Source organism: Sciurus carolinensis, chromosome 13 (genome assembly GCF_902686445.1).
Source record: "Sciurus carolinensis chromosome 13, mSciCar1.2, whole genome shotgun sequence".
NCBI lineage: Eukaryota > Metazoa > Chordata > Mammalia > Rodentia > Sciuridae > Sciurus > Sciurus carolinensis.
In genome coordinates, this window is record NC_062225.1 from 12,826,542 (window position 1) to 12,840,172 (window position 13,631).

Genomic DNA, 13,631 nt, shown 5'->3' on the forward strand with positions numbered 1-13,631 from the left:
CAAACATCTGATTAGAAGTTCCCTTGATAAGCTTCTCGCTTTTGAGGGCTGTACAGAAATCGAGGATATGCTCTCCTCTTGCTCTCCCCTTTAAGCAGAAAACATGTTAAAAGGAAGAAAGAAGACAGGGAGTTGCTGTGTAAGACCAGGATGAACCCCAGGGCACTCTGCTCTGCCAAATTCACCAGTCACACCAAGACAAATGTGCCTGACTCCACTTCCGTGAGGTCATATTCACAGACAAGAACGGCGGTGGCCAGGGTCCGGGGGAGGACGGTGAGGGGTCCTTATTTATTGGGTACTCCTTTTCATTCTGGGAAGATGGAAAGGCTCCGGAGGTGGCTGGTGGTGACAGCCAAATAACCAGTGTGAATGTGCTTGATGCCACTGAAATGTCCTCTTAACATATAACTTTTTCTTTTCTTTTTTTTTTTTTGGGGGGGTGGGGTGTGGTGCTGGGGATTGAACTGAGGGCCTTGTGCATGCAAGGCAAGCACTCTACCAACTGAGCTATCTCCCCAGCCCTGTCTACTTAAAACGTGACTAGGATGGTAAATTTTTAGGTTCACCTATTTTGCTACAATTAACTTTTTTAGAAGCAGGTGTTAAATAACAATATTGAGTAAGGGCTTAATGCTAAGTCACCTTAAAACGTGAATTAAAAGAATGGAGTGGGCTCCGTAGCACCTGAGTCCACCAGTTACTCCAGGGGCACAGGCCAGCGGGACCCTCCTCCCTCCTGGCCATCCCATCCTCCCTCCATGTGGAACCACTGTTCTCCCAGCTCACTTCCCACTCCACTGTGGCCAGGCCTGTCCTACTGTCCCTGGACCGACTTGCTTCCAGCCCCAACTGGCTCCTCCTTAACACGGGCCACTGTTTAAGTCTCAGGGTGATCAAACGTAGTTGAGAGAGCTCAAATGTAGTTAATTTCCTCAAGTGAGGATTTTGGAAAGTAGTAAAGAGGCCTGACAGCTAATATTTAGTATTAAAAACTCTTGGTGAATTGTTAAATCATAAATTAACTTGTGATCAAGGCATGCTCACTAATGGAAAACACATGCTGCTTTCCTTAGACCAGAATTACTCCACCTCCTTGTGTCCAAGGAGGAAAAGTCAAAAAATCCTTACTTCTCATCAGGCGTGATGATGCACACCTGTAATCCCAGCAACTCAGGAGGGTGAGACAGAAGGATCACAAGTTCAAGGCCAGCCTCAGCAACTTAGCGAGGCCCTGAGCAACTTAAGGAGAACCTGTTTCAAAATAAAAAATAAAAAGGGCTGGGGATGTGACTCAGTGGTTAAGCACCCCTGGGTTCAATCCCTGGTTTTCTGTTTCTTGGTTTTTTTTTTTTGTTTTTTTTTTAATTCTTACTTTTGGTTTGGCAGGTAAAATCCTTCACAGCACAGGGTGCCTTGGGTGGGTGACCACAGGATACTCACAGTGGCAACCCAGTGGACTCCCGCTGTTCTAGGTGACCGGGAAGTGGCTTCCAGGGACACCATGCCACAACTGTGGTTAAGGCAGTTTGCCTGCCCTGAAGGAGACAGGCAGGGGAGTTCCGACTAGGCAAATACGGCTGAGGGGCAGAGTCCCCCAGACACGGGACAGGCAGACAAAGTGTGGTTCTGGCCAGCCCTCCTCAAGTCACTGACGACCCTTCAGCCATCCCCAGGCCACCAGGCTCCAACCTCAGGCCTCACGGGCAAGCTTTCCGACTGTGCAGCCACCCCTGTAGCCCTCTACGCTCACTCCCAAGGGGCCCGCAGTGCCACATCCGCCCCATGCTGGGCGCGAGCTCTCCCGCCTCCAGGAGCCATTCAGGTAACAGGCCTTCTGGAGACGCGCTGCTTTCCCTAAAGAATCAGCTCTGATCGAAACAAACCAGCGAAGCGGTGCAGAAGAGCAAGCTTCAGGGCGGACAGCCCGAAGGAAATGCATCCTTGTCCAGCGGGAGCCACCGCGAGGGCGCGCGCGCTCCTTCAGTGAGTGATGAGCCCCACGCGGGTCTCCGTCTGCGGGCGGGGGAGCCGCAGGGTGCGGGCTTCAGCCGCTGGACTGCAGGCCGGCGGGCAGCTTCTGGGCGGCATGTGGTATCTCACTCTTTTCCAGAACTTGGTCTTGGCACTCGGAGACGGCGCCGAGAGGTCCCCCGTCCACCGGATGGCCCCGTGCTTCTGTCTCAGGTACTGAACTGACTCTGGCATGGTGCTGTAGTCCTCGATTTTCTCCAGTTCAATCAGAATGACCTTCATCCCAACCTGGATGAGGGCATTGTAGACGGCGATTTGTTCTGCTGACATGTTGGTCAACAAGCCAACGCTCGGTGATTCGGGAACTAGGATGAGGATCAGCCTCCTGCACAGCTTGATGTTTTCATCAATGACATTGGCCACGGCTGGAAATAAAGAATGAAGACTCAGAAGAGCTCAAGATCAACACAGCCGGGGTGGTGATGCTACAGGGAATATTAGAAATGGTCACTGAGGAAAGGAAAGGGCCTTTAAGATCAACACCCGATCTAAGCAGGAATGGACGAACCAAACTTTAACATTTATCACCTCCTCATTGAAGCCTTCCTGGCTTTCTCTGAAGAACTGGTCCTCGGGAATCCCTTGCGTTTTGTTTTGCTGTGTTTTTGGAAGTCTGCTGTTATGTCTCTTTCCCCAGCCAACAAGTATTTCATCATTCCTAACTTTGTATCCCCCAAATAGCTGAAGGTCTGTTATATATTAGAAGATAAACACATTTTTTAAAAATAAATTTTAAAAGAACAGGAAAAATGTAGTTAAAGTGTTGTGTTAATCTAACGTTTATATCTTTCTTTTGTTCTTTACAGCTATTTAAATAACCAGAATTTATGTAACTAATTTAGAAACCAAATAACACTCCCTCAAATGCCCAGTTCTGCAGATATTTGGTGTGCCCTTGCCTCCAAGGGGTATAAGAATACTGTCACCTCCTCAAAGACATGGTCTTTCTCGGTTTGGCTTCCTTTTGGGTTTCTAGAGTCTGGACAAGTGCACAGCATGTGGAAGAACTCAGTGATTCGCTGCTCCGTGAGTGAATGTGATTCCTAGTGAGCAAAAAAGGAAAATCAGGCATGGTGGCACATGCCTGTAATCCCAGCAGGAGGATCTCAAGTTCAAAGCCAGCCTCAGCTAAAGCAAGGTGCTAAGCAACTCTGCAAGACCCTGTCTCTAAATAAAATACAAAACAGGGCTGGGGATGTGGCTCAGTGTCTGAGTGCCCCTGAGTTCAATCCCTGGTACTCCCCACACAAAAAGGATTTTAGAGTATAACATATTGCCGCACAACCTTCAAAGAAAGAACAAAGGAGATGAGAAGGAATTGTCATGCCAAATGTCAACTCTGTCCTAAACTCCATACCGAACCCCACTCAGGTTAGTTCTCTTAGTGGTGTTAAGGAAGCACCTGTATCCCCATTTTACAGATGAGACAAGCGAGGTTCAAATATTGAATGAGTTGGCTCAAACCTCATGCCAATTAAATGGAGGAAGTAAATTAAAAACTTCCTCTCCATTTGAGTAGAGGAGGAGGCTGTGGAGTTGAGTTTTATAAATCAGCTTTCACATTACCTGACTTGTGTATTTAGACCAATGGGAAACCTCAGTGGTTAGTCTCAATAACAGGAAGGCAAATGACCATGTTTTCCTTTCAATGTTTTAACCAAGATGACATTACTGGCCACCTGTTCACGGGAACAGGTTGGCTACATCCTTGCTCCAAAGAGAGACACACATTCCTGGAACCAGGATCCCAGACACGGTGGTGATGAGCCTGATGAGTGGAGACAGCTTGTTCTACCTGCCTGAGCTCGGGGGTCGGTGGGACTGGCAGCTCCGGCCATGGCCTGACCAGGGCTCCCCGGGCAAGGTGAGCAAGTGCCGCCTTTGTCTGCAACACCAAGGCAGAGAGGCGGCCCCTTCCCTTTTCCCATTCACCGTTCATTTCCGCACTTAAAACGCACCTTGTCCTGGGAATTCGTCTCTGCCAAATATGAATAGCTTGTATCTGCACTGCCCCTCCAGCACCGCGGGCAGGAGCTTCAACACCAGAGTATCCACATCACGCCTCTGGCTTTCTTTCCGAGGCTTGGGGTATAAGACGTAGGCATCATACAGCTTCCCATCTGAAAAGGAAATGGGAGAATTCATCTTTTAAAAACTTTAAAACACTAAATATATAAAAATGTTCAACTATTTTGTTCATATTTTTTTTCTTTCTAAGCTTTTTCTTCTTTTTGCAGCGCCGGGGCGTGAACCCAGAGTTTCTCACATGCTAAGCACATGCTCGACCACAGAGCTACATCCCTAGTCCTCTGACTAATGCTTTTGAATAAAGATACTACTTGCTGGCTTGTTTTAAAAGTGCAGTGGGTTTTCATCACTTTCAAAGGACTGATCCATAATTCACTGACCGGTATAGTGAAAGATCATGCAGGGAACTGCATAAAGCTTATTCCCAATCAGTCTTGGGCAACCAGGACTGACTGTGTTCTCCAAATACAGCCCAGTCACACTTCTGGTCCCACATGTTCTGTCAGATGTTGCCACACCCCGATAAAGAGGTGAAACTATTTCCACTTCTTCCATGTTGGGGAGGCCTCTATGGCTGCCTCAAAAAGTAAGATGTGGTAGAATTAACAGTAGAAACTCAGGGGCCTAGAAGATACAAGAAAATACAACTTCCACCTGGTTCTCTTACTCTTGAAATACTCACCCTGAGAAAACAGCTGTCATTCCTTGAGGAAGCTCAAATAGGACACCAGATTGAAGGCTTAAAGAGGCTCTTGGTGAGAGAGGCTGAAGCCACCAGCCAACGGCCAGGGTCAACTGTCAGTGGTTCAACTGAGGCCCCAGATAACCTGGAGCTGAGATGGGCTGTCCCCGCTGTGCCTGTCCATGTTGCTGGTCCACAGAACCCATAAGCAGAATGAATCGCTGTTTGACACCATTAAGTCTGGAGGTCATTTGGTTCCCAGTCATAGTTACTGGGACAGTGTTGCCGCCCGCAGCAACAATCCCGCGGGAAGGAATCGGAGGCGGACTGGGAATGAACTACTTCTACTATCTTTTTCTGGGCTGCTTTCTTGCTTTCTTGCTTGTTTGCTAGTTTACAGAAGAAGAGAGGCTTGCTTGCTTTTAGAGGTCCTACGCTTTCAGAGAGGCTACGCTTATCAGAGAGGTTACACTTTCAGAGGAGCTATTTCTTAGAGGTCTGCTGCTTCTTCTTAGAGGTGCATCCTGCATCCTGCGTGCTAAAGGTGCGTGCTAGAGGTGCGTGCTAGAGGCATGTCCTAGAGGTGCGTGCTAGAGGCATGTCCTAGAGGTGCGTGCTAGAGGTGCATGCTATCAGAGGTGCTTCTTAGTGGTGAGTCCTGCGTCCTTCATTCTGCGATCTAGAGGTGTGTTCTTAGTCCTGCATTCTGCAATCTCTTTCCAAGCGAAGAGAATGTCTTATATACACTAAAGCAGCCAATCAGCTTAGGATTAAGTAGCACAATTGGAGCACGCGCCACAGTACCAATCAAGAAAGAATGAGGAATATGTGTCGACCTCTAGCGCAGAAGAGACATTAACCAATCAGGCAAAAGGTCATGAGAGATCACGCCATGTTAACACTAATTATGCGCCACCTCTTGGCCCAACGCCAGCTGCCATCTTAGAGCTGCTTAAACATGTCTCTGCAGGACAGCAAATGATGATGGGTTGATCACGTCCTATTTCATCAAGATCATTTCAGAAACTTAGATCTATTGGACAGCATTCTGAGGACAACAGGCCCTGTGGACACTCACATAGCCCACCTCTTGATACCGGGGAGATGACAGTGTAACCACATCCTGGTCAAGCGCCTTACATTTTCTGAGGAGATTCAACCTCTTCTTCAATATGCATCTGCATACACCCTTATTATTTATAAACCCCCCAAAATCATTTGTATAAGTTAATATTTATGAAAAATTGCCTAAAAACTATTCAACTCTTGACTTTCTCTCAATATGATACTGCTAAATTTTAGACCTGATAAACTCAGAGCAGGAAAAAAAAAAAAAAAACTAGACAGGTTCAATGTACCTTCATCTAAATGCCTTTGTAAATTGCATGAGGTTTGGTGTATTCACCTCCAACATGCACAGAAGTCACTAGAAGGGAAGATACCCAAAACATGCTAGTACATTTACCACAGGAATGTTGCAGACAGTGTTCTTTATATCACACCCTTTAAACAGAGGACATTCCACACACACACACACACACACACACACACACACACACACGCACACACGCACCAAAAAAAAAAAAAAAAAACTCCCTTGGGAACAAGTCCCAGAAAACACATGTTCTCTCATAAGCAATTGAAAGGTTTTTTGTGAACAGCATATAATAAATCTTGTAATTGCCTTTGCTTTAGCTTTGAAAGCAAGTTCGTCCTTTAAAAACCAACGCTTGCCATTAACTCCACCTTTCTATTAATTTAGCCTTTCTATTCTTTGTTTACTGTACCTGTTTTGGGTTGTTTCCAGTTCCTCTGTTCTCCATGCACATTCTCCACAAACCTATCTGGAGTGTGAGGAGGCCTGAGCAAATCCCTCCAGGAGCTTAGTAAACTAATGTTTCCATTCTTGTGCACACATGCCCACCTGACAGAGAGGCTTGACACAGGATATACAGAATTCTCTGACCTCAGTCAGGCCTGAGAGTGACTCATACTAAAACCAGGAGTTATACTTACCTAACTAGTCACCAAGTCACAAAGCTTGATGAACCCAGTTAGGGTAAATGACTTCTCCATAAAAGGGCAACATTTCTCTCTCCCTCCCTTGTCTCTGCCATCCATTACTCTATATGTTCCCAGATCACTCAGAAAATATCCTCAAGGGAAAGGAGGCTGTAAACAAGATCTGGGGTTAATGTCAGAGTCTATCACCAGCTCGTTGTGGAGGCCAACCCTCGAAGGGCTATTACATGGTCATTCTTGTAGACTGAGGTGTAGACAATTTAATTACAAAGCCCACACATTCTTTCAGGAATTAAAAAATAAAAATAAAAGGGACCAGTGACTGCCTGTCAACTCCGGGCTCCAAATCCTCAGCCCACTCACTCACGAGTTGTGGAGATGCTGGGTGTCAGCCAGGTTCGGCCGCGGGTGGGGTTCCCTGAGTCTCTTCTGTTCAGCTCCCCTGCTTGGAATGAGTCACTATTCCTTTTTTCTCTTCCTATAAACCTCAACCTCACTGACAGTCAGCTTCACCAAGTACTCTGCTCAATACCCATAATTCACAGCCGCAATCAGGCTCCTGAGAGTTCCAGTGAGTCAGAGAGGGACAAACGACAAGGGGCCAGAAGAGCTGGACCTTCCAGAAAGACCATGTAAGCGAGGCGATCCTCTGTTAGTCAAGACAGAAAGCAGCCAAACCACTCATATCTGTGTCAGAAGAAATAAGTGGTAGACTCAATCCTCTTCTCAAAAGAGATGACAGTCATGAGGCCTTAGAGCTAACTCTGTGCTAACTGTATCCAAAATCAGATCATCAATCTACAACCCTAGGAGCACTTTGTGCTGTGCTGGACACGCAAGGCTGGAGCTCAGCCTTGCACTTGGTCACCCACCAGGCGTCCGCTGCTCTCTGCCTTGCTCAGGGTCTGCCAATGCTTGCTGTTTTCTTTTCTTTTATCTTCTGGTACTGGGGACTGTATCCAGGGTCTTGCATGTAATAAGCATGTGCTCTACCACTGAGCTGCACCCCCAGCCCCTGTGGGGCCCATTTTTAATCCTGACTTTTAACTTGGAAGGTAGCCCAAGTTAGGACCTCTGTATTTTATCGAGTATGTGGACAGTCACTAGTGTCATGATTTTTATATGTAAAGTGGGCCCCTAGAGTAAACAGTGCTCTTCTATATATTAGCTACCTACGAAACATGACCAGACCCTGGCCACTGCCTGTCTCTTGCCCTGACCAGTGCTACACGAGTATCTGGACTGGAAAGGTTTAAATTTGCACATCTCCCCACATGTCAGCTAGGAGGACGTCTCGTGGCTTTGTACCAATTTTTCCAAGCAATTAAGGGACAGTAGAGAAGATGTATTACTTTTTTCAAGGACTTCATAGATCACATCCATTCTGAGACCAGAGAGGGAGAGGGTCAGAGAGACAGAGAAAGAAAGTGCAAAATCACTGCTCCTCAGAGATTCAGGATCACACTAAAGAATTTGCTTGTCAAACCACAGGGGCAGGAAATGAGCACCACGGACTAGGACCCCAGAGCAGAACAGGAACGGGCAGTTTGTTTTGACCCCAGAACTGGCAGTGAAGCCCCTGTGTTCCACGCCCCAATGCACATGGTCCTGAGTCTCAAATCAGTGATTCAGCACCGTATGAGGCCGCGTATGATCTCTTTCCTCCCGACCCTTCCCCTCCCTCCTGCCTTCTTTTTTCCCTTGTTTCCTTTCTCTTTCCCTCTTTCCTTCCTTCTTTCCCTCCTTTTCTCTTGTTTCTTCTTCCTTTCTTCCCTCCCCACCTCCTCCCTCTTTCCCTTCCTTTTCTTCCTCCCTTTTTTCTCCTTCCTTCCATCTTTTTCTTCCTTCCTTCCCTCCTTTATTCCTAGTACTGAAAACCAGAAGAAAATTAAATATCATTCTACTTCCACCCAGGAATTAAATGGAGAACTCATATTCAAACTCAGGTCCCTCTCTCTGTGACATTGAGAGTTGGAGACCGAAACCCCTTCGGGTAACAAGTCCTGAACCTAGAGAGTTGATGGCTCCTACTCCCCATGACATAAACACAACTCGAGCTGCCACTGTGCTGAGGACACGTCACAGATGGACAGCACTTGGCTCCTGGAGACACTTTTGCTCTTTTGCCAAACCCAGTGGATGTCAGAATGTTGGTCACGTGGTTGCAGCTGGACCCAGAAGGTGACCAGTGCCTGTGAGCAAATATTTCCTCGGCACAGTTAACCTGCACGCCTACCTTATTTGACAAACAATGCTGGTAATCATGGACAAATCTCTTTGAAACACTGGAAGTTCCAGCGAGTTCTAAATTTGCCGCTATCATGAAAGTCAAGTTTGTGAAATACGACACGGTACCTTTGAAACGGTCATGCAGAGGAGTAGATACCAGTGTTAAGGCATTTCTCAGAGAGTACACACACTTACCTTCTATGGTCTTAGTAGAACAGAAGGCACTTCGATACCAAAGTACAATGTCGATCTTAAAATAATTGTAGATGCACAGAACAGATGTGACCAAAATTGCCAAAGTAATAAGCCCTCCTATCAAGTAAGCGCGGAAATCCGGAGCTACAAATGACAGCGAAAGAACAAAATCATAATAGAGAATTGATTAAACCCATTATTCAGAGAGAGATTACATTACAGATTCCAAATGGAAGTGTACTCGATATCAATGAGGACACCACTTAAATATTCCTTTAAAGTTAAATAACAGGTATAGGAGTAGAATAATCTGATCTGGACTCTGACTTTTAGGAAGCAAATGGGCTCTTGGGAACTAGGAAGAGGACAACTCTGTGGAAGTTTTCCTTCTTGTGGTTCCCACTGCATGACAATTGCGTGGGAAGCATGCGTGTCCTGGTTCTACGTGGGCAACACGAGACCCGCCAGTGGTTTATTTGAACCGCTGCCCAGTGTTGACTGCACAGTCCTGATTACAATCCTACTAGAGTGCTCCAACATCTCTTCACACTGAGTCTCCCTGGAAGCCATCTCACATGGCTGCCTGAGAACCACACCCTCTTCCAGTCCTCCGGGAGCTGTGATCCAGGCTGGGGGCCCATGTGAGAGACAATTTCAGAGAAGCAGTTCGCGTTTAGCTCTGCTTCCTGTGCGAGGATGGGGACAAGAGTGGGCAGAGCTGACCAAGGAGCCCACACCCGGGGAGCAAACCCCCACCACACACAAAGAGGAACAGCTGCGTCCCACCTCACCACAGCCAAACCTGTGCCCCCAAAGAAGGAGTCTCTAGGAAAGAGGGAATTCAGAAAGAGGAAGTGGAAGAGGGGAAGAGAAATCCTCCCATTCCTAGAACCCACCTCACAAACCACTTCCTTATCAGCCCCTTCCTGATCCTCCTGAAGATAAAGGGAGTCTTTTTCTTTTTTTAACCCCCAGAGGGATTTCATTCTTTAAAATAATCATTAAAGAGCTTGTCACAATCTTCCCTCGGTCACACCATGCTGTACACAACATGAGGTCCAAGATTTCCTATTTACTACTGCAGGTCTTTAGATCTATGGCACCATAAAGCACAATAACAAAAAGCACATTGGGTGCCCCCCCCCAAAAAAAAAGATTTATTGATTAACTCCCAGTGCAGCCAGGTGGAAATGCTCCACGCACTGGTGGAAATGCCAAATCCAGTCCTGACCCCTGGTTATAACCTTGACTTTTAAGCATGAGATGGGTCCTCCTGTTCCCCCAATCCTTCTCTTTGTCAGCTCTCTCCTCTCCTTCCTGAATCAACACCACCACCTCTTCCTTTGGGAGAACTCGTGTCTGGGGCGAGCTGAGGTACAACTCAGAGGTCTTGGTGTGATCAACCGCCATGACAGGTTGACGGTGCCCACAATATTTATCAGGTTCCAAGAGCCCCTGGCAGGTAGACAGGAGCAATGCTCCGAGGTTCTTCAGGTCATCATTCATTGCATTTAGGAGTGTTGATACTTGTGCTCTGTAAATGTGCTGAAAGATGACGACTCTGGAATCAGGACATTCACAAGTAAGTTCAAAGGGAGTACGGAGCTTGAAGTAGGAGTAAGTGGAAAACGCACTGCGGGTATACCAGACGCCACATTAAAAATGGTATTTGTCACTTGAGTCCATGTGGCTACTATCAGCCTTCAACTGATAAGGTTGGTGAGGACAAGTGATCAAAAAATTTTATGGAAGAGACAGATAATTTAAACAACTTTTAGTGACTGTTTCAGACAAACAGTAGATTCAAACTGGAGGTGTCCTCGGCAAAAAGAAGGAAGTCCAATGGAGAAGTTACAACCTTGACTTTGCCCCCAAGAAAACCACCAAGAAGACTGAATTTAAGAGGGTGAGGTTCCTAAGAACTCAGAGCAAACAAAACAATATACACATGAGCAAAAATACATTGCACGTGAGCTGTAGAATGAGTGTCGGTAGGAATGAAGATGAATTCAGGAAACAACAGCTTCTTAACCTGCCTAAAAGGAAGGGACAAAGGATCCCACCCTACTGCCCCATGAGTGACAGGTGTTAACTGGGGATAGCATTAGTTCCTCTGAGTCTGGATTTGGCCTCAGTATCCTTCTGAGTAGTGCTTCCGGGTAGTCCCTAATGACAAGTTAGTATTGTCATAGAAATCTATATTGGCCAGATTCAGGCAAAGGTACTAAATAAGGAAGTCAAACTTCTAGGTTGAAGCAGATTTAAGTGACAACTTCAGGTCTTATGCCATCTTCAAGGCTTCTTACAGTCTTCTTCCCCTCTTTTCTCTGGGGCTGACCATGAGTTCCTCTCTGCCCTAAGCCAGGCTATATTCATGCCGAAAGCTACTAAGAAACCAGAGTTGGTGAGATACCTGCAGGTTCTGCTATGCTTCCTGCTTGAAAATCAACTTTGTCCTCACTGGCTTCAAAGTCATCTCCTTCATCAAAATATGAGGCCCAGAGAGGACCTGCCTTTGTCTCTGGTCTGACCCTATCTTATAGGGCAGACAAAGGAGACAACCAATAAGTTAGTTGGAAGGTGTACAGCGGGGCCAGAATGCCAAACCATGGAGGGTCATTTTTATCCCAGAGGGAAGGAGGTGGCACTAATGTCCAGTCAGGGGAGTGGCAGAGTTCCAGTCATCCTTGGAGAAGGTAACTCTACAACAGTCACTGGAAGATAGTAGACCAGAGAAAATTCTCAAAGTAAGGAAGTCGTTAAGAAAACATGTATGATCATCCAAATCATACCTAATAATGACCAGAACCAGGACAGCACTAATACAAACAAACATAATTTTTTAAGAATTCATTAAACGTCAGGCTCTGTGCTCACTTTGCAAAATTATCTCTTCTGATTCTCTCATACATTGCAGTGGGCAACAGGAGTATGAATTAGTCCAATCACATTGGAAAGCAATGTGACATTATATAGAAAAGTCAACAACAGACTCTCATTAGGCAGCTCTACTCCTAGTATTTATACCAGAGAGGAACGTTCTGCATGCATAGCAGGACACATATCCAGGAAGCTTTTCAGTGTGATTATTGGCTAATAGCCCCAACTGGAAATGACTCAAATGGTCATGGGTGCATAGTAAAGTGGATGTATGGTGATCTAACTGCTCAAAGGACTAGGATAAAGCAAGAAAAATGAATGACCTACAGCTACATTCTACATCACTGAGGTATCATCAAAGCCCAGACACCTAAAAGGAGACCAAAGTCATAAGAAATCATATTACAGAATCCTCTTAATATAAACCTCAAAAACAGGCCAAAAATGAACTGGACTTTTTAGGGCTATCAACACAGATGGAAAGGCAAAGCAATAACTTTTCTAAAAGTTGGAGGAGTGATTATCTAAACAGGAAAAAGATGCTTTGATCAGGAAGAACATGTGGGGGCTCTTTGGGTCTGGTAATGTGTGGTGTTTGGTCATTTTTCTTAATCTAGGTGGCAGCTAGACATGAATTTGCTATATAATTATTTGCTATGCAATTTGTAAATTCTACATGTCCTTTCCCCGATGAACGTTTCACAATAAAAAAAAAAAAACCTAAAAACCTACATTCCAATTCAGTCTCCACAACAATGCTCCATGGAAGGCCCGGCTACGATCGTCAATTTATACAAAAGTAAATTTAGAGAGGTTGAGGAACAGCACTGTGGCCACACAACTCAGAAACGGTAAAGCCAGGACCTGTGACCCTGGAAACCTGGATCCTGCTGTCCTGGGTTGGAAGCACTCCACCATCTAGCTTGCCAGTGGAAGTGGACAGGAGGGGACAGAGGAAGTCTCCATAGAACTTGGCAACTAACTGGGCATTGGCACAAGGGAAGAAGAGGACAGAAGAAGATGAACCAGAATTGCCTGGAAGACATGGGGGGACATGAGCAAAGGGAAGAAACACAGAAAGAGAACCAGAAGGTTTGAGGAGGTAAGTGTGCTTCCACACAGATACTTCACAAGGTACCTGCCATCTGGTGCACAGGAAGAAAGTCAGGCTGCCACATGGGAAGAGAGACACGGAGGAAGACATTTGCTCCTGCATGGAGCTGGCACTGAAGCCATGGAGAAAGGGCGATTGTCAGGGGTGAGGATGCAGAGAACATCAGCACTTAAGACAGGACCTAGAAACCCCACTGACACGAGGGAGAGAGATGGGTGCGCAAGACCAACCTGAGGAAAGAGGTTGAAGCTGGATCCCGTGAAAGGTCAAAGAGAAGAGGAAAAGTGAGCAGTGGAGGCAGAGAAGCCCCGGGCTCCTCTCTCCTGGAGCAACCCACAGGGGTTCCTCACGGGTCAGGAGAGGTATGCAGAGCTGCCAGGAGCCCACACAGAGCAGACAGCTGGGGACAGAGGGGTCCTGGCCTCCTGGTCATGGCCAGGGGAGAGA

General features: G+C 46.4%; 1 protein-coding gene across 6 annotated transcripts in view; it reads right to left on the minus strand.

Annotated features, from left to right (window-relative positions):
- Positions 1 to 1,305: 1,305 nt before the first annotated feature.
- Il1rl2 (interleukin 1 receptor like 2) overlaps positions 1,306 to 13,631 on the minus strand; it is a 43,462-nt gene continuing 31,136 nt past the window's right edge. For all 6 annotated transcript variants that reach the window (XM_047521837.1, XM_047521834.1, XM_047521835.1 and 3 more), the window contains 3 exons: positions 9,191 to 9,334; positions 3,993 to 4,154; positions 1,306 to 2,399 (listed from right to left, as the gene is read on the minus strand). In XM_047521837.1, the coding sequence (XP_047377793.1) occupies positions 1,984 to 2,399; positions 3,993 to 4,154; positions 9,191 to 9,334 (722 nt within the window). In that variant the 3' untranslated portion in view covers positions 1,306 to 1,983. The remainder of the gene's footprint in view (positions 2,400 to 3,992; positions 4,155 to 9,190; positions 9,335 to 13,631) is intronic.